The sequence below is a fragment of the Staurois parvus genome, unplaced genomic scaffold, assembly GCF_062004578.1.
Source record: "Staurois parvus isolate SC_StPar_1 unplaced genomic scaffold, SC_StPar_1.0 ptg000287l, whole genome shotgun sequence".
Lineage (NCBI taxonomy): Eukaryota > Metazoa > Chordata > Amphibia > Anura > Ranidae > Staurois > Staurois parvus.
Window position 1 is genome coordinate 20686148 of NW_028318083.1, and position 25306 is coordinate 20711453.

At 40.6% G+C, this 25306-nt stretch overlaps 1 protein-coding gene across 1 annotated transcript in view; it reads right to left on the reverse strand.

Moving 5' to 3' along the window:
* JARID2 (jumonji and AT-rich interaction domain containing 2) overlaps nucleotides 1–25306 on the reverse strand; it is a 175685-nt gene that overhangs the window by 18791 nt on the left and 131588 nt on the right. Inside the window, exons 11-13 of the mRNA XM_089682296.1 lie at nucleotides 15677–15791; nucleotides 13198–13303; nucleotides 3537–3719 (exon numbers count right to left, since the gene is read on the reverse strand). Coding sequence (XP_089538422.1) covers nucleotides 3537–3719; nucleotides 13198–13303; nucleotides 15677–15791 — 404 coding nt within the window. The remainder of the gene's footprint in view (nucleotides 1–3536; nucleotides 3720–13197; nucleotides 13304–15676; nucleotides 15792–25306) is intronic.

A 25306-nucleotide genomic window follows, 5' to 3' on the forward strand; every position in this document is an offset into this window, starting at 1 on the left:
TTTTTACATTGGTGCCATGCTTGGGCACAATCATATGTGAGTGTTCATTTCTTACATCTGTTTTTACATTGGTTTGAATAAAAATACTGCACTATAAGTATCTTCTCTGGAATGTTGAAACAATTCTGGTGCGATTGTTCCTGGAGAGTGACCATTGAAGAACTAGTACATCGATTTGGCGGATATCCCTGGGCATGACATAGGCGCTTGTTGACTTTTATTCATTTAGAGGTTGCTGGCCTGTTGGTGAGTGAGCAGTCTATGTCATGGTGGTATGTGCTGCACAGTCTGAGGACCCACAGAAAAATAAAATTTGGAATTTATGCACATGGTGTTGGGGACTTGTTTACAATTTAAAGACTTTTTGGCACATTTATACTTATTTAGGGACTGTTTATCTATTTATTTGTGTTAAGCGCCATCCTTGTTGTTGTTAAATACTGATTAGATGTGTAATTCACACTTTTAAAGGAGCAGCTTCACTATTATTTTATTGTATATATTCTTTTCTGCATTTGAGTATGTGGTAAGGGAAGGTGCCTTTATGTATATTTCTGGAAATTAGTTGCCTGAGCCACCTAGCAATGGTGGACAGGAAGAAGGGTGTCCTCTGCAAGGGTTCAGGGGCTGGACAAAGAGGGACTTGGGAATAAAGGTTGTGGCTTTTATATCGACCCTGACAGTCCTGACCACATTCAAACAATGTAGGGCTACTTCCTTGTCATGTAATGGGGCAGGACAGAGGGAAAAGAAGACAATGTCCTCATTAAAGTGAGAGGAGGAAACCTCCTTAGGCAAAAAGGAAGATTTTGGTCTCAAAACAACCCCGTCCTTGTGAAAAACAAGAAAATGCTTTTTACAAAGGAGATCTGCTAAGAAACACACCTTTCAAACATGATAGCGACCAAGAAGGTAATCTTAAAGGTGAGGTCTCCAAAGGAATACCTCAAATCGGTTCAGACAAGAGTCTCTGGAAAGCAGAGAGATCCTAAGGTAACACTGGAGGTTAAATTGGGGGAATTTTATGAGCAACTCCCTTTAGAAAAATCCTGTTAAGAAATTGCGAGGGTTGGAGGATGGATAAGGCAGAAACCTGTCCCTTGAGGGTACTTGGAGCCCAGGAGCTGTTCAAGACCACAGTGAAGAAAGGCCAGAACACATATGAAAGAGAGAGACATGAATGTTTCACCACGTTGGTAACAACCCATGTAATCCATACATACAAAGAAACCAAAACAAATAAGTTCAGAAATTACGTTATGTGTAATAAAATGGAATAACACAAGGACAAAGTGTTGAACACATGAAGAAAGGGAGGTGCAAAAAGGCAAAGAAAGCCAGGACACCGGCTGAAATCTATCAGTAAATAGAAAACAATCCTGCCCCTTGTCAGTGCAAATCAATATCAGCTGGCTCAGTCTCAACTGATGGCTTGATCTCAACTGATGGTGTCACACAGGAAACATCTCATGATGAGTAAAAGCAAAGAGCTCTCTCAAGACCTTCACAACCTTATTGTTGCAAAACTTACTGATGGCATTAATTACAGAAGGATTTCTAAACTTCTGAATGTTCCAGTGACAATCTGGAAGTGGAAAGAACATCATTTCACCATAAACTGGCCACGACTAGGTGCACCTTGCAATATTTCTGACAGAGGAGTGAAAAGAATTATCAGAAGAGTTGTCCAAGAGCCAAGGTCCACTTGTGGAGAGCTTCAGAAAGACCTTGAATTAGCAGGTACAATTGTTTCAAAGAAAATAAATAATGCACCCAACCGCCATGGCCTGCATGCATGCTCACCACATAAGACTCCACTGCTGAATAAAAAGCATGTTGAAGCTCATTTAAAGTTTGCTGCACAACATTTAGACAAGCCTGTGAAATACTGGGAGAATATAGTCTGGTCAGATGATACCAAAATTGAACTCTTTGGATGCTATAATACACACCATGTTTGGAGGTCAAATGACACTGCACATCACCCCAAAAACACCATACCAATAGTGAAGTTTGGAGGTGGGAACATTGTGACATGGGGCTGTTTTTCAGCATACAATACTGGCAAATATATAATTGAAGGAAGGATGAATGGAAAAATGTACCAAGACATTCTTATTAAAAATCTCCTGCCATCTACCAGGATGATGAAGATGAAATGAGGGTGGACATTTCAGCAAGACAATGATCTCAAACACAAAGCCGAGGAAACTCTCAATTGGTTTTAAAGAAAGAAAATAAAGCTGCTAGAATAGCCCAGCCAATCACCTTACTTGAATCTAATATAAAATCTATGGAAAGAACTAAAGATCAGAGTTCATAGAAGAGTCCTGTGGCACCTTCAAGATTTGAAGACTGTGTGTGGAAGAATGGGAAAAATTCACACCAGAGCAATGCAGGCGACTAGTTTCTCCATACAGGAGGCGTCTTGAAACTGTCATTACCAATAAGGGATTTTATATGAAGTATTAAATAAATTTCAGTTAGCATATTCAGTACTTTTTCACTGTCATCTTGTTTTATTACACATAACTTAATTTCTGAACTTATTTGTTTTGGTTTCTTTTTATGTATGGATTGCATGTGTTGTTACTGACATGTGGTGAAAATTTCATGTCAGTAGCACCTTTAGAAATATATTTACTGAGAAAAATGGTGACATATTCAATACTTATTTTACCCGCTGTATAAATATGCCAGTGTCTTTACTATTTCACATTTTTAGGATTGTTAAATGCTTGTACCCCTCACCTGACCCCTAAGTTATTACTGTGTTCTGTAGCAATATGGAGGATCAGAGGATGGCACTGCAACGCATAATGAGGGACAAAGGCATCTGACACTCTCGAAAGTGTTGACTGTTTAAATTGTAAATATTTTAACTAAAGGCAAAACTTTCTTTTTCATTTTTGAAAGTTATAAAACCCCTCTCAGTTTTTTTGCCATCTGTATCCCATTGGGTAGATTTTCATTCACTTTCTGTCCCCTAGCCAAAACAGAAATAGAGAGTAAATCTCTCCAAAGTGAGGGAATTCCAGTGTCATCAGAATTAGTGTCTCCATTGGAAGATTTCCCTTCTATTAGTGCTCTTTTGTCAACTCAAAATGTGGGATTATTTACCATTATCATTGAAAAAGAAAGTAAAACAGGACAAATAGAGAGGGTGAATCTCCCTAACAGGGGCACAGACAACAATAAAAAGTGAGAGGTGTTCTGATCCCTCTCCACTCTGTCCAAAACTAAAAAAAAAATGATTTAGTTACACTTTAGGATTTTGATAGAGACTGCAGTGCAGGAATGGAGGAAAGGTAGAAGACGGGGCCACTGAAGAGTTGAGTAAAAGAGCTCTACTTTTTTGGGACTCTTTCACTGTAATCTATTCTTTTAACCCGACAGAGTCGCTTTGATAAAGTGTTTATAGCTAATGAAATCTTTTACATCTCTTCTTGTGGAATTCACCTCTATTGCACAATAACTTAAATTTAAAAAAATATATGATCAGGGTTGTAGCAGGCAGTATAAAATAATTTGTATACCTTGGCAGTTTTGAAGCCCATGCTTGTCCACTGGGTGGTAGCAAAGTGCACAGTTTCGGAAACACTGTAGCCACAGCACACTTTTGACACAAAGGATCCTGGGAAGCAGACAACAAACTGCCCGCTCTGCTGTACAGTACGGTGTACTTTGATCCCCTCTTTGCAAAGCACCTCTGGGGAGATCTGCAAAAAGGATATATGATAATAAATTGAACCTTGTTTGTTGATCACAATATCCAATCAGCAGGCAGCTGTGGAAGTGTAAAGACGAAATGCAGCTAACCTTTCTTGACAACCAGCCATGACTGACATTTTGCTTACACTATAGGTACAATGTTAGAGAAAAAAAAAACAAATAAGGCATACAGAACCTAAACACTGTAAAATGACCAGAAAACCTTCAACGTTAGGCTAGGAGAGAGATTAGACTATCATAGAAGGATTTCTATGTTCAGGTATATCAATCTGGACCAGGGGCGGACTGACCATTTGGAAACTCGGGCACTGCCCGAGGGCCCGGGGTCAGTAGGGGGCCCCATGAGATGCCCCTGGTACCTTTTTCATAGGCTTTTTTGAGTTTGGGCAAGGACACAGGGGACCCATGATCCCCTATTGCCCAGGGGGCCCCATGAGTTGTTGAATCAGTATCATACAATTACAAATTAAGTAGCTATAACTAAAACTTTGTTGTGGATGGAGCAAAGAAGGGTTAAAACCTTGCAAGTTATTCTTTGCTGACTGTATCATTATAGAAATCCCCCTTCACTTCCTGTCTCACGGACAAAACAAGTCGTTTGAGGAAATCTCCCATTTTAGACAGTTGTAAATGATACACATGCCCCCATTACATGAAAGATGGATTGGTGCTGCACTACTCAGTGCATAAATGAATAAAAAGGAATATATAAAAAAAATATAAAATACATCAATGTATAAGTAAATATAACCCGCACCCAAGTGTGGAGATGAAAAACTGCTAGAAACAACCAGTGCAAAAAGGTGACCAAAACAATTAAGCAAACAACATATTAATAGAGAACATCCATATAGCAACAAAGTGTATTCAAATGACTAGAGATAAGCAGGTGGATAAAAAAGAAAAATATATATAAATGATGTAATAAAATCAAACGTGACACAATATAAATGTCCCAAACTGAATGAAATGTGATTCTTCAGCACAAGCCATGAAACATCCAGTGATGTCAACAATCAATCAATCCTCCACCAGCTAGCATGCGTGCGCACCTTCAGACTGCGACACTCACGGGGTCATAAAGGCATAGAAAGCATTCAAACGATGATCGCAATATATGTTGCCCTCGATAGTAATCAAAAGGACTCCTCTACGGTGAAAAGGATGAGCACTCACAGGCAAAACTCAGATGTTCCAAATTGGACGGAAGCGTAGTGACATTACCGGTACGGACGGCAGCCACCATCTTGGTACTCCCAACCACATACACCCATTCTGCAGTGTGTTGCAGTGTTTCTTGCCTGTATGGGTCTACGGACCACATTTTTAAATGTGAGTAGTCACTTTGTATGTTTTTTAATAAAGTATCTGACTTACTACACTATGGGAAGTCTTCTTGTTTAAATCTTCCATGTGGGGATACTGGAGGTGAAAGCGGTCTATGGCCATATCCTTATTTGGACATCTGAGTTACGCCTTTGAGTGCTCATCATTCACCGTAGAGGAGTCCTTTTGATTACTAACGAAGGCAACATATATTGCGATCATCGCTTGAATGCTTTCTATGCCTTATGATCCCGTGCGGGTCACAGTCTGAAGGTGAGCTAGCTGGTGGAGGATTGATTGATTGCAGTGATCATTGGATGTTTCATGGCTTGTGCTGAAGAATCACATTTCATTCAGTTTGGGACATTTATATTGTGTCACGTTTGATTTTATTACACTTTACATATATTTTTCTTTTTTTCATCCCCCTGCTTATCACTAGTCATTTGAATACACTTTGTTGCTATATGGATGTTCTCTATTAATATATTGTTTGCTTAATTGTTTTGGTCACCATTTTGCACTGGTTGTTTCTAGCAGTTTTTCATCTCCACACTTGGGTGCAGGTTATATTTACTTATACATTGATGTAATTTATATTTTTTTATATGTTCATTTTTATTCATTTATGCACGGAGTAGCGCACCACCAATCCATCTTTCATTCATTGGTGTCACTATTTGGAGTGTAGCTAGGTGTCTGTGACCACTTGGGGGTGATTACAGTTATTTGGCAGAAGGATGGTTTCCTTTTCTTTTTCTTGTCCCCATTAGAGATTTCCCCACACCTCCGTGCAGAAAAATGAAGATGCATCAAATTCCTGAATATAGTCATGGCCAAAAATACTGGAACTCCTGCATTTCTGTCAGATAATGTACAACTTCACCCAGACAATTGTTGCAATTACATATGTTTAGGCATTCTCATGTTTATTTCTTTTGTTTGTATTGGTATGTCACAAAAAAGTGGAGAAACAAAAAGCCAAATTGGACACATTCCAAACAAAACCCCAAAAATGGACTGGACAAAATATTGGTACCCTCAAGTTAATATTTGGTGGTGCACCCTTTGGAAAAAAAATCACTGAAATCAATTGCTTCCTGTAGCCATCAATGAGTTTCTTACACCTCTCTACTGCAATTTTGGACCACTCTTCTTTCACTAACTGCTCCAGGTCTCTCAGATTGGACACCTTTTCCCAACTGCTGTTTTGAGATCTCTCCACAGGTGCTCTACGGGACTGAGATCTGGACTCATTACTGGCCAGTTCAGTAGTCTCCAGCGCTTTGTCTGAAATAATTTCTGGGTGCTTTGGGTCACTGTCCTGCTGTAAGACCCATGACCTCTGACAGAGACCCAACTTTCTGACACCGAGCCCTACATTGCACTCAAGAATTCTTTGGTTGTCTTCAGATTTCATAATGCCATGCACACAGTCAAGACATCCAGTGCCTGAAGCAGCAAGGCAACCCAAAAACCTTAGTGAACCTCCACCATGTTTGTCTTTAAGGACTGTATTTTTTTCTATAAAGACCTCATTGCTTTTCCTGAAAATAGTAGAATTATGGGCTTTACCAAAAAGCTGTAATTTCATTTCGTATGTCCACAACACATTTTCCCAAAAGGATTTTAGCTTCCTCAGGTAAGTTTTGGCAAATTCCAATCTGGCTTTTTCATGTTTCTGTGTCAGCAGTGGGATCCTCCTAGGCTTCCTACCATAACATCCCTTTTCAGTCAGATGGCGACATATAGTGCGAGCTGACACAGTTGTAACCTGTGCCTGAAGGTCAGCTTGAATTTGTCTGGAAGTTAATCGCTACAGTGCATTCAAACAATCCTTTATTTATTTATTTCAGGTACTTATATAGCATTGTCAATTTACGCAGCGCTTTACATATATATTGTACATTCACATCAGTCCCTAACCCTCAAGAGGTGTACAATCTATACACATTCATACATACACATACTAGGGCAAATTTAGACAGGAGCCAAATAACCTACCAGCATGTCTTTGGAATGTGTGAGGAAACCGGAGTACCCGGAGGAAACCCACGCAGGAACAGGGAGAACATGCAAACTCCATGCAGGAGGCGCCATGGTTGGGAATCAAACCCATGACCCATTTACTGCAAGGCAGACGTGCTAACCACTAAGCCACTGTGCTGCCCTTTATTGCAATATTTGATAAATATTTCTCTTTCCTCCACGTCCAGAGAGATTCGCTACAGTGCCATGAGCTGTAAACTTCTTGACAACGTTGCACCTAGTGGACACAGGAACATTGAGATCTCTGGCGATGAACTTGTAACCTTGAGATTGTCCATGCTTTTCCACAATTTTTGTTCTGAAATTCTTAGACAATTCTTTGCTGCTCCTTCACTACTACATGCTTCATGTGGCACACAGAGACACCCAACAGAAAGATTGAGTCAATTTTTCACCATTTTAACTGGTTGCAGGTATGATTTAAATTTTGTCAGCACCTGTCAATGGATACAGGTGAGTTTTATTACAAATTACAGGAGCATCACAATCTTGGAATTCAATTATTTCTTACAATTTTGAGAATGTGTCAATACATTTTTGTCCAGTCCATTTTTGGGGTGTTGGCGTGGAATGTTTCAGATTTGGCTTTTTGTTTCTCCACTTTTTTTGTGTCATACCAATACAAACAAAAGAAATAAACATAACAATGCCTAAACATTTGTAATTGCAACAATTTTCTGGGCGAAGTCGTGCATTCATTTGCAGAAATCCAGGGGAGCCAATATTTTTTGCCATGACTGTACCAATAGACTGAGCTACGTATACCAATATACTGCACACTCAAACAATCTACTCAGAAGTTTTACTTCATTTTTTCAAACTAACAATATTTCAGCATGGTATTCCTGAGGTTCTTTAAGAGATGTGTTGCCGTAAAGAACCACCTCACTTTAAACCACCCCGTTACTCAACTGAATTAGTCATAATGAACCCTGTAATACTTAGCGAGCTGCCGTTTCAGGGTAACTACCTCCAATACAAAGCTGTGGTGAGAAAGGTCTTCCTACTGATAAAGTCATTTCCCTGCCACACCTCTGTGCCAGGTCCATAACCAGAAGGGAGCCTGGGGATGCTACTAAGTAAGTGAAGTAGGTTAGGTGACAGCATGGGGTAAGCAAGTGAGATATAGGTTATACCATAAATCAGCTAGAACTACAGTTTTTTTTATAAAAAGTGATTTTTGTTGTATGCATGAATGAGATCTGCTCATCATAAGAGTTTTTTTAATTTACACCAAGGATGCATTCCAGGTCATGTGCAGAGAATTCAAATTTTGCAGAAATTCAGTAACTACTATACTCAGTTCCCTTTGCATAATTTTGACACAATGCCCACAGCATTTATGTGAGGCATGAGATACCATATACCAAATATCTTGAATAGATCAACTTATAATCGAAGTTACAGAAATGCTGCTAAAACTAGTGACAGGTGAATTACCTTTCAGCTATCTTTTATTTTCTGCCAGCACAGAAGACAAAAGTACATAGATTGTGGTGGACAAGGAAGGGAACAAGGGGGTGCAAGAGATGTCAGATTAGGCACAACACTGTGCTTTTATGACTGCCATCTGTATGAACATGGATGTACCATTATTTGCGTATTACAAATGCGGAATCAGCATTCTGTTTAGCAGCGTTGCACAGTAGTTTCCTGTTAATCCTCTTCTGTCACTGCACATCAACCAGACATAGGGGGGATTTACTAAAGCTGGCTCCCTCACAATCTAGTGCACCTGTGCATGGTAGCCAATCAGCTTCTAACCTCAGTTTTTTCAATTAAACTTTAGCAATAAAACCTGTAAGCTGATTGGTTTCCATGCGGAAGTGGGTAAACCAGCTTTAGTAAATAAACCCCGATCTGTCTGACTAACTGGACACACTCAAGTCTCTAATTATGAGAAACACACAAGGATCCTGCTAGCCAAAGACTACGTAATCTTTTTCCTTGCTGTATAGTGTAACTAAAATCAGAACTATGTTATTCAGTATTGGAGAGAGTGAGGATGTATTATAAACAACTGGTTGGTTTTTGTGTTGTTTGTGTCCCTGTTGGGATGACTCACCATCTTTAATTGTCCTGGTAGTAACTGTCACGTCTATGGGTGAGGAAATAAAGAAAATCTCCTCACAGCCGATAAAAAAAAAAAAAAAAACTAAGAGGGATTTTAACCATTTACAACTGTTTTCCAAATTAAAAAAAAGAAGTCTCAGATACAGCAGGTAAAATAAGTATTGAACACGTATCCATTTTTCTTGGTAAATATATTTCTAAAGGTGCTATTGACATGAAATTTTCACCACGTCAGTAACAACCCATGCAATCCATACATACAAAGAAACCAAAACAAATAAATTCAGAAATTAAGTTATGTGTAATAAAATGGAATGACAAAGGGAAAAAGTACTGAACACATGAAGAAAGGGAGGCGAAAAAAGGCATGGAAAACCAAGACACCAGCTTCAATCTATCAGTAATTGAAAAGCAATCTTGCTCCTTGTCAGTGCAAATTAATATCAGCTGATTCAGTCTCAACTGATGGCCTATAAAAAGGTGTCTCATTACCAAGGTGTCACAAAAGAAACACCTCATTATGGGTAAAAGCAAAGAGCTTTCTCAAGACATTTGCACCCTTATTATTGCAAACTCTACTGATGGCATTGGTTATAGTAGGATGTCTACACTTCTGAATGTTGCAGTGAGCACTGTTGGGGCCATAATCCGGAAATGGAAAGTACATAATTTCACCTAAAACCATCCACGACCAGGTGCTCCTCACAAGATTTCTGACAGAGGAGTGAAAAGAATTATCAGAAGAGTTGTCCAAAAGGACCACTTGTGGAGACCTTCAGAAAGACCTGGAATTAGTAGGTACAATTGTTTCAAAGAAAACAAAAAGTAGTGCACTCATACCATACCACTCATAACATACCACCATAAACATCATACCAACAGTGAAGTTTGGAGGTGGGAACATCATAGTGGGGCTGTTTTTCAGCATTCAGTACTGGCAAATGTCATATCATTGACGGAAGGATGAATGAAAAATGTACCAAGACATTCTTGATAAAAATCTGCTACCATCTACCAAGGTGATGAAGATGAAACAGAGTGGACATTTCAGCAAGACAATGATTCCCAACACAAAGCCAAGGAAACTCTCAACTGGTTTTAAAGAAAGAAAATAAAGCTACTAGAATGGCCTGGCCAATCACCTGACTTGAATCCAATAGAAAATCTATATAAAGAACTAAAGATCAGAGTTCATAGAAGAGTTCCATGGAACCTTCAAGATTTGAAGACTGTAGTAGAATGGACCAAAATCATACCTGAGCAATGCATGCAACTAGTTTCTCCATACAGGAGGCATCTTGAAGCTGTCATTACCAACAAAGGATTTTGTATGAAGTATTGAAAAAATTTCAGTTTGTGTGTCCAATACTTTTTTCCTGTGTGATTCCATTTTATTACACATAACTTAATTTCTGGATTTATTTGTTTTGGTTTCTTTGTATGTGTGGATTGCATGGGTTGTTAACGACATGTTGTGAAAATTTCATGTCAATAGCACCTGTAGAAATATATTTACCAAGAAAAATGGTGACGTGTTCAATATTTACTTTACCTGCTGTATATATTTAGCTTTATAAAGAATCTGTCACTTTGCCCCTTGACTTCTATTTCTTATTCTGACATTGCTGATATTATAACTCAGAATATAAGGTAAAATTGAAGGCATGAATGCCATGCCTAACATCTGATATAACACACTATAAATGTATAACACACTTTAACTGCACAATGCAATAACCAGTCTAGGAGTAAGCATACAGTCTGGTAGATATTTTCATGCTGAAGTGGAAAGAAAGTCAAAACCTTACTAAGCTTAAATCTACTCCCACTCCCATTCTAAGCCTATTCTATCTACACTGTAAAAGGAAAGATACCAAAACTTACCCATTCTGAAGTCACTCTGGTCCAGTCACATGATGTCTCCAGAACCAGCTTCAGTGTAGAGGAGAGAACTCAAACAATGGCTTCAGAGCCTATGCAGTGACATTACTGCTTTCTATGGGGCATCCATTGTCAGCTGTCCCTCCTCTACACTGAAGCTGGTGCTGGGACTTGATCATGTGACCAGACTGGAGTGACTTCAAAATAGACAAGTATGGGCATCTTTCCTTTTACAAGGCAGACAGAATAGGCTTAGAGTGAGAGTAGATTTAGGCTGAGTTAGGTTTTGACTTGCCTTCCACTTTAAGTGTAGACATGCACTAATGTGACAATAAATGATTTCCTTATTCTCCAAATATAATCTATAAACATCCACTAATTCATTGCCGCATAATCTATTTTTCCTACAATTGCAGCAAAAAAAAAAAAGAATTTGTGGATCTGAAGAAGACTGATAGCTGTAGAAGGTACTTGAGTTATGAATGCATCCTTGAATAGAAGATTGTTTAACTGAGGGTTTAGCTCACTTTACATTTTCAAAGTTTAAAGCTAGACATACACGTTTAGATTTATCTTGTTCAACAAGATCAATGGATTCCCCCATCTCAGCTAAACAGGATGAATATCCAAGGCCAGCTATTGCATTCTGATAGCCACAGCACCTGAGGTTGCCTGAATATCCAAACAGTGATTGCACGCAACTGAATACAGTCACTGCTTGGCTGACAATTTTTCAAATTTTTTTTGTCCCGTCCAGGACTAGGTAATCGGCAGCAAAGCTGAGAGGGCAAAGACCACAGGTTTTTCTCTCTGTCAGCAGAGATAGAAAGCAGCAGGTTTCCTTAGTAAAACTGGACACAGTATAATCATTCCCTAACTTACAGTTAATCCTTTGATCGCCCCACGTTAACCCCTTCCTGCCCAGTGTCATTAGTACAGTGCCAGTGCTTTTTATTAGCACTGATCACTGTATTAGTGTCACTAGAGATGTCAGCGGCAGTTAGTCAGTTCCCAACCCAGTGTCAGAATGAATAAATAAAAATTCCAGTATATATACTGCTATTTGTAGACGCTATACCTTTCACGTAAACCAATTAATATACACTTATTGTTTTTTTTTAAGCAAAGACATGTAGCTGAATACATTTTGGATTACATTTATGAATACATTTTCTTTTTTTTATTGTTTTATAGCAAAAAGGTAAAATATAGTTTTTTTTTTCCCCACAATTGTCAGGTTTTTTGTTTATAGAGCAAAAAATAAAAAACGCAGAGGTGATCAAATACAACTGAAAGAAAGCTCTATTTGTGTGGGAAAAAAAGGGAATACATTTATATTATGTACAGCGTTGCATGACCGTGCAATTGTCAGTTAAAGTAATATTGAAAAAATGGCCTGGTCAGGAAGGGGTAAATCTTCCGGAAGGCAAGTAGTTCATGTATTCAGCAGGAATTGGCCAAAAGTGAAGCCGTGTTTGGCAAATTTAACACTTGCAGGTATTTTTTTATTTCTCAAAGAAATCACAGTACTCTCCCTGAGGAAGATTTCATCCTCTTTTCTCCTTAGCAGGCAAGCACATTACCTATTCAGTCATTATCCATGATAAGCATTTTATTTTTTGGGCTGAGGTGGTGACTCAATGATAACACAATTGTTTAAAAAAGCCTGGTGCATGCACAGTATCCTCTATGTTCTTGGCTATGTATACCTATTGTTTGCCATAGTTGTACACCCCTGCAGTAGTTTCTCAATCTGTAGCTTGCTAGGTAATTACAATGTTACAACTGTCTCAGTGAGTGATGACTAGGAGAGGGAGGCTGAGGACATGTTCTCATTCTGCCTGCAGGAGGCTGATAACATCATTCACTCAACGTGTTTTCCTGAAGTGCACCTTGAAGAATGAGCCCTTTTGACACCAGCTCAAGTACATATTTTCTTCTTAATGTGATTTTACAGTTGATCTATATTCTTACATGTTAAGAACATATTCATGTTCAAGATACCAAAAGGTCCATTTTAAGATTCAAAGCAATCTAGTGACATGACACATAGCTAAGAACTGAAAACAATATCAGGGGTAAAAATTATGGCAAGCACCGGCCCCTTGCTAACACACTGCCAGAGCACACCCTTACCATGACGTTACTTTCAAGCATTTGCAGACCAGGAGTACCATTGGCTTGAAGTAGAGTGTGTACCACTTTGTCAAGTTTGCTCTCTTCCTCAGCAGGAATGCAATACCTGTAATGCAATGGAAACAGTTCAAGGTCAGAATATTCAAGCAGAACCCCAGGCATAGAGATTTTTGTAAACTTTGATGTGTAAGCAATTGTTACCTGTCCTGATTTGTAATACATTGCCAGATCACCTTGATGAACCATTCACAGAGTACACAGCAATCTGTTAAAGGCCAAGAGGTGAGGGGGCAGAAGAAAACACTAGTGGTGCAGTCTGAGACCAGCAACTCTCATACACAGAGGGCCAGAAGTACAAAGTGAAGCTACACTATCCGGCAGAAAGAAAGGTCCAGGTCACACTGTAGAAACGCAGTCCAGATGCATTCCAGATGAGTTTCTGCATGTGCGTTTCTTGTTGCATTCTGGTGCATTTTTATGTGTTCCAGTGCATTTTTATTTCTTCACCTTAAATAATGCTTTCGGGTGCATTTTTGGTGTGTTTAGGTGCATTCCATTGCATTTTTTATGCATTTTACCACGCTCCAGTACAGTTCAGTGCAGTACTGTAAACATACAACCAGCCTATACTTATCCTGGTTGTATGTTTGGATAAGGCTCTGGTATAGAATTAAGGGGGAACTTTACACCTCTCTGACAATCAGCATCCCTGAACTGAAACTGTTACTTTTAGCAGTGAGAGAAATACCACTGTTAAATGTTTCACTTCCCACTGCAGCCAGAAGTCCAGTCTGTGGTAAAATAAGGTGTACAAAATATGTTAGCACTGCAAAATAAAGATTTAATGCATGCAGTAAGGCATATTTTTAATGAATTGCCTGCTTCTGAGATAAACATCACACAATTGATTTAAACAGAAAAATGCAAGCAGTAGTTACACTGATCAGCCATATCTTTATGACCACTGACAGGTTAGGTAAATAATATTGATTATCTTGTTACAATGTCATCTGAAAGTGGGTGTGATATATTAGGCACCAATTAAACATGTGGTCCCTGCAATTGATGTGTTGAAAGCAGAAAAATGGGTATCACAGTTTGTTGTGTAAGGGGTTTTGTAGCTGCCGAACGGTCAGGGTGCCCATGCTGACCTGTGTCTACAGCCAAAAGCCCCTACAGTGGGCATGTGAGCATCAGAACTGGACCATGGAGCTATGGAAGAAGGTGGCCTGGTCTGATCAAACATGTTTTCTTTTACATCATGTGGATGGTTGGGAGTGTGTGCTTACTAGGGGAAGAGATGGCACCAGGATGAAGTATGGGAAGAAGGCAAGCCATCGGAGGCAGTGTGGAGGCAGTTTGGGCAATGTTCTGCTGGGTAACCTTAGGTCCTGTATTCATGTGGATGTTACTTTGACATGTAGAGGTACCTAACATAGTTGCTGACAAGGTACACCCCTTCATGGAAATGTATTTCCTGATGGCAGTGGCCTCTTTTAGCATAATAATGCACCCTGCCACACTACAAAAATGGTTCAAGAATGGTTTCAGGAACAAAGAGTTTGAGGTGTTGACTTGGCCTCTAAATTTTCCAGATCTCAATCCAGTCAAACACCTGTAGTATGTGCTGGAAAAACAAGTCCGTTCCATGGAGGCCCCACCTTGCAACTTACAGGACAGAAACTACTACTGACAGCTTGTGGCAGATACCACAGCAAACCTTCTAAGTTCTAGTGGTGTCAATTCCTCAATAGGTCAGGGCTGTTTTGGTGGCATAAAGGAGACCTACTTAATATTAGGTGAGTGGTTATAAAGTTATGGCCAGTTGGTGTATCTCTTAGACTTGACCCATTATTCTTTGTGGTAAAAAAATTTTAATTAATAGATCAGTTGTTCTTTTTGCTCTTTCATAACAATTAGGAATTTACTCTATACTTATACTAATCCATATATATCCATCAGAGATAAAAGACAATTCTGTTTGTCAGAACAGTAATCTAGTAAATGAAACATATGACATGTCCATAATTCCTTGGGTTGTTAATGCAAGATGTAAATTTCCAAGCAGCTTTCAAAGAGCTGCATTACACTTTATATTAATGGATGAAGTATGCCCTATTGCACATAGGCTGGCTGTCAAAGAAAGTTATAATTATTAGTGTAAACAGGTTTTTGAAGAGCTAAATTATAAGTGTAATCACATGTAAAGTTTACCCTGGCCCAGGTACGTCATTTAACTGTATGTGTTTTTATATAAAGCTCAGCATATTACTTATTAGCTTATTACGAGTTCCCTTCAGAGTTTACTTTAAGAGAATACAGTAAACTAGGAGAAGACGTTAGCAAGTACAACATTTTACAATGATACACAGAATTTCCCAAAAGCAGCAACTAAAGACCACTGAATAAGAAAAAAAAAAAAAATAAACATAATGAAAGAAGTAGACTCTTTATAGGCAGGATATGTGGAAGTGCTTACCAAATGCAATCAGCACCAGTGTGTAAGTAGTCAATATATGGAAGGTGATTTTGGTCTCGAGACCAGCATGAGGTAGAAAAGACCATGCCAATATTAAGCCAAGGAATTGTTACTCCTGAAAAAGAAAGAAACAGGAATGACAAATGAATTAATATATACTGTATACATTTTCAATGTAATGGTACACAGAAGATTTTACTTAAAGTCCATTTGAAATTGGAACCACAGCCCATTCTCTCTGAAAGCAATTTCTTTGCAGACCTTACCCATTACGTTACAAAAAAAAAAAAAAAAAATGTACCCTTAAAGTGGTAATAAACACAAAACCAAAAATGTAATACATTGCACCTTACCAATCATCAGGTTTTTTTTTTCTTTAGGGTTTTTTCCCTCCTGTTTTCACCTGGTGGTCTGGCCGGGAACACACCACCTGTATTAGAGTGCCTAAACTCTAGATGAAAGAGCACATGGGGAGGGGCGTATCTGAGCGTTGGGGGGTGGAGCCTGAACATGGCGGCTGTGGGGAGCGAGCGGCACTAGCTCTCGGCTAGGTCCCGCTTCCCGACCTCCCTAGAGACCCTAAGAGAACGACTCACCGGAGTCTGGAGGGAGTAGAATGGAGCCCGGAGAGACGGAGATGGGAGCAGGACAGAGGCTGCAGTGACGCGTCGGCTCCTCCGGCGCTTCGTGAGAGAGAGATCCGGACGGCTAGGAGACGAGGTGACGCGGCGGGGGCATGTGATCAGCCGCGGAGGATCTCTGGGAGAAGCCGGACGGCCGCCTGATGAGACAGGGAGACGCCGGCTTACTGTTACCGGCTCTCTGTTGCCCACAACCCCCGGCTTATTGCTGCCTATAACCTCCGGCTTGTTACTGGCTGTAGCTCCTGGCTGGCTGTTGCCTGCGGCCCCCCGGCCAGCTGATTGTTTGATCCTGGGAGACCCAGGAGCATTAGGAGACCCACCCTGCATCCCTGGGACGAAGCCCAGAGAGGAAAAACGAGGCATAGCGTCGGAAGACCAGAGGAATCCCCCCCAGGACAGAGCTGCTGTGAAGGACCTCCACCCATGCTTGGAGCCACTGTCTTGGGAAGAGAAGGGTGAGTGAGAGCTGTTGGGGGTCTATTGTGTAGTGGACTCCTGAGTGACATTGGGGATCAAGGGGTCAAGGAGGAGAGGGGAGGATTCCCTGGGTTTAGAAGAGAAGAGCCCCAGGTGCCCCAGGAGAGCAAAATATAAGGAAAATCTGCAAACCTGTCTGGAGCACAAACCATAAAGGAGAGGTACATTCCCATCTAGAGCATATAGAAGAAAAAAAGACATATAGAGGATATGAAGAATAAAGGTCCTAAGGGAGCAGGGCTCAAAGGGTCTCAATCAGGCACAATAAAGAAATTTACATCATATGGAAATATTACGTCAGAAAGGTCCCAACGTGACAGTGCTAAAGGGGAAATGGACACTAGTTCAGGAAATAGTCCTAGATTGTCATTGGGTATGACCAGCATTTGTAGCCAACAAATAGAGGATGGCTTGGGAAAAAAAAGAGCTCAATGATGAACTACAAGTACCGAATAAGAAGGAGATGACAGAAATGTTTCAAAGTTTGGAGAAAATTATAAAACAGGAAATGACAGTTATTCGAAACGACTTAGGCCATTTGCTGTCGAGAATGGAAGAAACAGAGGAGAAAGTTAAAACCCAGGCCCAAATCATAGATAATCTAAGGAAAAAAACAACCCATTTGGAGAAAACCCAGAAAAAATTGCTCTATAGGATGGAAATTCAAGAAAATAAAGAAAGAAGGTGTAACCTTAGGGTGCGAGGAATTCCAGAGTCTGCAAAAGGGGAAATATTATATGAACTAATTAATAAAATCTTAAACTCCATAAGAGACAGACCTGAAACAGACGTGATTGAACTGGTTGGAGTGTTCAGAATATGAAAGTCCAAACAAGATACTGAGAGGGAAAGATCGAGAGATATAGTGGTCCAGTTCCAGAAATTTGGGGTCAAAAATGAGATATGGAAGAAGATCAAGGGAAGATCATTAATTAAGTATGGAGATATGACTATTCAAATTTTTGCGGACTTAACATCAGAGACTCTATGGAGAAGGAGATCCCTGAGACCCCTGTTGGAGCAAATGAGAAAACAGAATGTGCAATATAGATGGGGTACCTCAGTATCTCTAATTGGCTGGAAAAATGGGGTCACAGCATATCTGAGATTCCCGGACGAACTGAGAGATTTTTGTGATAGACTGGACTTGCAAAGAATGGAGATAGCTGGGTGGGAAGAAGAAGAAGAAGAAGAAAAAGGAGATACGGTTGATATAAGAAGGGAGGACTGGCAGCCGGTCGGGGGGAGGGGGAGGGAGGCTTTGGGGTTGGGGAGAGGGGGGAGGGAGAATTAAGTAAAAAATATGCTTTTCTTCTTCTCTCTCTTTTCTCCTCACCCCCCTTGTATCCCACCTGTTGAAGTGGAGGTCCCTCTGGAAGCTCCGGCTAAGGGGGGGGGAAGTAAAGGTTATTGTTGAGCCCAGTTGATAGAGAAAGGGGAGCTGGGGAGGTCAGAGGAGAGGTGAGCCTTCCATGGGCGGAGCTTACGCCCAATACTTTAAATCAACCGTGGAAACAGTTCCACAAATGATTTGTAGGCAGTTTACAAGCCTAAAAATGGGTAGGGGAAAAATAAGAGAGGGGGGGGCGGGGGTGAGTTGGGTGGGAGGGAGGGGGGAGTGGCTACGAGGCTAATATTCTGCAAGATTTTTGGGCCTAATAGGAGGAGACGAATTAGAAGAGAGATAGACAGACTCATGAAGGATGGAAGAAATACAGTTTATAACATATAATGTGAATGGGTTGAATTGTCCTGGGAAAAGATTTAAGTTGTTTAAAGAGTTACATCACAGGGCAACGTCAGTGATATTTTTACAGGAGACACACTTTGAGATAGAGTCAAACGTGAAACTAAAATCTAAATATTATCCAACATGGTATTACGCGGACTCTCCAATTAAAAGAGCAAAGGGGGTGGCAATAGGCTTGGCAAAGAATATGAGATTTGAGCTGGAAGATAGAAAGACTGATCCAGAGGGGAGATTCCTGTTCTTGAAAGGTAAACTACAGGGAATTGAGTGTACACTAACCAATATATAGTGCCCCAACAAGAAACCAGAGATCTTTTTGAAGGGTCTGCTGAAAAAATTGATAGATTTTAAAAAAGGGCGTTTGATAATAGCAGGAGATTTAAATCTCTGTATGGACCCACAAAAGGATACAACTTCACTAGTGCAGAGAGAGGGGGGTAGGTCTCTGAGAGCTTTGAAGAAGGTGATCCATGAGTACCAACTGGTGGACACCTGGAGAATAATGCATATGAAAGACAGAGACTATACCTTCTTCTCTAATGCACATGAGATATACTCGAGATTGGATTACATTTTAATAGATCATCAACTCATTGAACTGCTGGTTAAAATAGAAATAGAGACAAGAACTTTCTCGGATCATGCCCCTGTCATAATGAAAATAGGATGGGGAAGAAGGTGGACGGGAAGCTTAGGATGGAGGTTAAATGAGGCTCTTCTCTTACATGAGGATATTGCGCAGAAGATCAGGGAAGAGATTAAGGTATATTTCAAGGAGAACGAGACAGAGGAAGTATCGACAGCTACAGTATGGGAAAGCCATAAGGTTTATATAAGAGGAATCCTGATTGCGATGGGAGCAAGGAAGAAAAAGGAAAGAAGAGAGAGGGTTAGTGGACTTCTAAAGGAAATCCTGGACTTGGAGCAGATACATAAGAAGAAAATAACAACAGAAACAAGACAGAAGTTAATGGATAAAAAAGACGAGTTGGAGAGATTGATGGAGGAGGAGAGGAAAAGAGTATATAACAAAGTATTAAGTGAAAGATATAGATGGGGAGATAGACCAGGAAAATACTTAATGAGAGCCCTGAATAAAAAGAAAAACAGGAATTATATAGAAAAAATAAAAAGTCCTAAGGGGGAGTTGGTCCACTCAACTAAAGAAATTATTAAAATATTCACGGAGTATTATAGAAAGTTATAGAACATTAGTCCCCAAGGTTCACCAAAAGAAATTAGAGAAGGTATTAAAGAAAAAAGGATGATATATTTAAAAAATGCGGGATTACCAAAGCTTAGTGAAACACAACTGAACTCCTTGGATGCGGAAATTTCTCAAGAAGAAATAGAAGCAGCATTAAGAAGTACAGGGGGAGGGAAAAGCCCAGGCCCGGATGGTTATACAGTTAAGTTGTCAGGAATGGACTCAGCACTGGTGGTGGGACTCGCCTGCCGTGTGGGCTGCAGTACCAGAGCTGACCAGCGGGTGCTCTCAGCAATGGACTCAGCACTGGTGGTGGGACTCACCTCCCATGTGGGCTGCAGTACCAGAGCTGACCAGCGGGTGCTCTTAGCAGCCAGAAGCTCACAATCAGCCAAACCTGGGGCTGATTACAGAAAGGTGTATATAAGGCATGACCAGGCCTGTGCTCTGGGCCTTGGTGTATGTTTTCCCATGAGCCTCTGTACCTGTATCCTGTGTTCCTGCTTCGTTGCTGACCCGGCTTGATCCTGATCTCTGTTGACCGTCTCCTGTTCTGACTACTGGCTCATCCCTGACTATTCTTCTGCCTACTCCTATGCTGTTTGACCTCCTGTTGCTGTACCTTGGCTTGTGACCCGTTTACTCTTTGGCTGCTGCTCTGTACTGATCTGCCTCCACCGTTACCGACCCGGCTTGTCTGACCACGCTAACTACTCTGCCATCCTTCCATCCTGCACGGATCCAGCCGTACCTGCACATACCTCTGGCGGATCCCCCTACCACTAGCAGGTGTACTCAGGGGCCGCGACCTGGTCTCAGTCCTGCGCCAAGTCCATCCCCACCATCAGGGGCTCTGGTGAAAAGGCAGACTGGGGCTTAGACTCCACGCCCTGGGGAATCCTGCCCTGAGGACCGCTAGAGGTACCACCAGGCAGTCGTTACAGAACCCTATGGCCGGCCTGACCATTCCACCTCTCCAGCCCTGACTACGCCTGTGTTCCTGCACCTCCTAAGATTAGTGGAAGGTTAGTTTGTTCACTGTGCGTTTATACATATATATATCTGGGTGGCTAATAATAACCTGTATTGTATTGTACCTGAGACCTGCGTTTCCCTGTGTCAGTCCACACCTTTCTGGTCATTCCTTGATTCCTGACATAAGTACTATAAAAAATTTAGTAAATTACTGTTACCGAAGTTGAAGTATATGAATGACTTGGGAGGTGGGATGGAGGGGAGGAGGGAATCTCTTCAGGCCCATGTCGTTCTCATTCATAAGAAGGGAAAAGATCCTTCTCAGTCCTCTAGTTACAGACCAATTGCATTATTGAACACTGATACCAAGCTGTACGCAAAGGTTCTAGCAAACAGGCTGAAGGATCTAATGCCTGAATGGATCCATGGAGATCAGGTGGGCTTTGTCCCAGGGAGAGAGGGTAGAGATAACGGGTTGAGAACTTTAATGCTTATTCAGAAAAGTAGAAAAGGGAAAGCCCCGGTGGTGCTCTTGTCAATTGATGCCGAAAAGGCATTTGATAAGAGTGGACTGGGGCTTTATGATGGACAACTTGGAAGTGTTGGGAATTGGAGAGAGAATGCGTGAGTGGATAGGTAAATTGTATAGGGAGCCCACTGCAATCATCACGGTAAATGGGGAAAGGTCGGAATCCATTGGTATGTCCAATGGAACAAGACAAGGCTGCCCACTGTCCCCCTTGTTGTATGTTTTGACATTGGAACCCCTGTTGTCAATAATAAGGAATAGTGGAGCGGTAAAGGGAATCCAGATAGAAAATATAGATCATAAAGTAGCGGCCTTTGCGGACGACCTATTGTTTTACGTAGGTAACCCCCGAATAACACTACCAAGTATAATGAAGACCCTGAAGGAATATGGTGAACTTTCAAATCTAAAAATTAACCCAACAAAAACAGAGATTCTAAACATCAATATACCAAAGAGCGAAAAAGAAAAGCTACAAAAAGAATTCCCCTTTATATGGAGAGAAAAAGATATAAAATACCTAGGATTAAAACTTGCTACCTCATATAAACAACTGTATAGATTAAACTATATCTCACTGATAAATGAGACTAAGGAAGAGTTAAAAAGATTAGAGGGAGGAAATCCTTCACGGTTAGGACGTATAAACCTAGTTAAAATGGTAATTATACCTAAAATACTCTATAGATTTCAAATGGTCCCAATCAAGCTCCCAGAGGCGTTTTTTAAGATAATGAGAAGAATGTTAATAAGATATATATGGAGGAATAAAAAATCAAGAATATCATACGAAATACTAAGTAGGACTAAAGAGAAAGGGGGAATGGGACTACCTGATGTCAAGAGATATTATAAAGCAGTAATTTTAGCAAGAATTTATGATTGGACATTTAACCATAAGGGAAAAAGTTGGGTAAAAATAGAAAATGAACTGAGTGGAATTAGTTTGAGTAAGATGATATGGGTTCCAGCACATTATAGAAGAATTAAAGAAACCACAAGCACTTTTACTTTAAATGTTTTAAGGACATGGGATAATCTACATAAACACATGAAATGGGAATTCAACTCTATTTTAATGCCTCTTGCAAACACGGAGTTTTTCCCTCCAGGAAAGGATGAGATATCAGGGAGATGGTTTAAAAAGGAAGATATCCAATTGAGAGACGTATTGGTAGAGGGGAAATTGAGAACATTTAAAGAATTAAAAGAGAGGGGGGGGGATATGTTTTTTAGAATAGATGAGTGGAAATACCATCAATTAAAATGTTTCATTGGAAATCTCCCAAAACCCTTGAGATTAAAAAAGGAGTGAAATATGTTTGAAAGGCTATTAGAAACCCGTAGAGATGGGAAACACGGTGTTACAAAAATTTATAGAATACTCACAGAATTAGACACAGACACAAAGTTAATTTTTATAACAAATTGGGAAAGAGATATGGAGATAGCGCTAGATGAGGATCAACAGAATAAGATATTTAGACTGGTACACGAGAGTGTTAGTATGAGAGACGTTGAGATAAATTATAAATGTCTGACACGATGGCATATTATGCCGAGCACAAGATGAGTGGGGAGAATTCAAAAATGTGTTGGAGAGGATGTGGGGAGGAGGGCACGGTGTTCCATATATGGCGGCAATGTCCAAAAATTCAGGTTTTCTGGAAGACATTAGTTAAATTAATAGAAATAATAACTGGGAATGACATAGGGTTAGACCCAAACATGTGTCTCTTACATAATGTTGAGACAACAGTAAATAAATATAAAGAATCAGGCGTATGGTACTACTTAAGTGCTGCAAAAGGGTTGATACCCAAGTTTTGGCGGAAGACAGAGGTGCCGATGGAGGAGGATTGGATCAATAGGGTAAACCAGATTAGTAGAATGGAAAAATCTTACTATATGCAGGAAGACAGGTTGGAAATATACTACTCGCGATGGGAAACATGGGAAAAATCAGGATTGAAAGAGAAATATAGAAAATTTTAAAATTTTAAACTACGAAGTTATTTAAAGTTATTGGGTCTTGAGAGAGTGGAGATCTTGCAGAGGGGAGGGAGGGGGAGGGGGGGTAGAGGTGGGTTGGGAGGGGAGGGAAAGAAAAGAGGTAATTAGAAGGGGGTAAAGTAGAAATGTATTGATTATTTATATGTTTTGTGCCTCTTCTTATGGAATCTTTGTAATAATATGAAAAATTAATAAATATTTAATTTAAAAAAAAAAAAAAGAGCACATGGGGCACCAATGGACTGCAGCATTGTCATGCTGATGGGGGAAGAGTGTTAGAAAGATCTGAAAGAGTGATCACTACTGTCAAGGTGGTGGATTGATGGTTTCAAGATTTCCACTGGGACTTTAATTACTTTACGTGGACTACACTTTATTTATATTATACGTTATTTTCGTAATTTATTCCTCTGATCACGTTTGTTACCACACAATTATTTTGGTGGCACTGCACTTTTTGAGCATTTATATTTCTGTAGATTTGTTGTACTACCTATTGGTGAAAGTGGCCACATAACAGAAAACACAGCGCGAATATATTTTTTGTTATACACACAAACACACAGTATACTGTATATTTAAATCTTTCTATATTAAAGATCTAAAGGCTGAGACTTTTTTTTTTGGCATGGATATAATCATTTATAAACATAATGCACAATACTGGTAAACTTTTAACTTTAAAATGTTATTAAAGCTTCAAATGTTTTGATTTAACAACAGCAAACGTGTCATACTTACCTGCTCTGTGCAATGGAGCTGCCCCAATTCTCTTTTCTTGGGTCCCCTGCTTGCACCCTGGGCTCCTCCCCCTGCTGAGTGCGTCCAGAGCAAGTTGCTTGCTCTGGGGGCACTCGTGTGTGCTCGCTCCTAAGATGCCTCTGTGTGCCTATAAGACACACAGAGCGCAGCTCGGCCCCACTCCCTCCTCACTAGCTGTGATTGACAGTCACTGGCTCCCGCTGCGCCAATGAGATGGGGGAGACCCGGAAAATCTGCTGCTCTTGTGCATGTTGCTGGATCATTAAGTATTAGGGGGCAGCTAAGGGGGGAGCTGCACACTAAAGTTTAAAAAGTTAAAAAAAACTTTCAGCCTTTACAATACCTTAAATGTAATGCCTTAATTTACCTCCAGTCTATCAGCCTCAATCTTTCTCCAGGTTCAGATGCTGATCTTCCCTGTACAGAGCCCTTGCATCATTTCTTTCTCCTGCCTAGGACTACATGTCCCATGAGGCATTCCTCCTCACACATTCACTTTCACAAGCAGTTACTGACAAGTAAACATGGTGTACTAAGCTGTATGTGTGTTGCATTGTACATACTGACATGTATGAACGTTGTATTGAGCTGTATGTGTGCTGCACTGTGCATACTGACATGTATGAACAGTGTACTGAGCTGTATGTATGATGCACTGTGTATACTGACATGTATGAACGTTGTACTGAGCTGTGTGTGTGCTGCACTGTTCAGGCCAACTAATTGGCTGACCAACTACCGTATTTTTCGCTCCATAAGACGTACCTGACCATAAGACGCACCTAGGTTTTAGAGGCAGAAAACAGGAAAAAAAAATTCTGAACTAATGGACTGCGGACACAGTACAGGAGATGACCAGAGACTGCGGACACAGTTCAGGGGATGACCAGAGACTGCGGACACAGTTCAGGGGATGACCAGAGACTGCGGACACAGTTCAGGGGATGACCAGAGACTGCGGACACAGTTCAGGGGATGACCAGAGACTGCGGACACAGTTCAGGGGATGACCAGAGACTGCGGACACAGTGCAGGGGATGACCAGAGACTGCGGACACAGTGCAGGGGATGACCAGAGACTGCGGACACAGTACAGGGATGACCAGAGACGAGACTGCGGACACAGTACAGGGATGACCAGAGACTGCGGACAGCACAGGGATGACCAGAGACTGCGGACAGCACAGGGATGACCAGAGACTGCGGACAGCACAGGGATGACCAGAGACTGCGGACAGCACAGGGATGACCAGAGACTGCGGACAGCACAGGG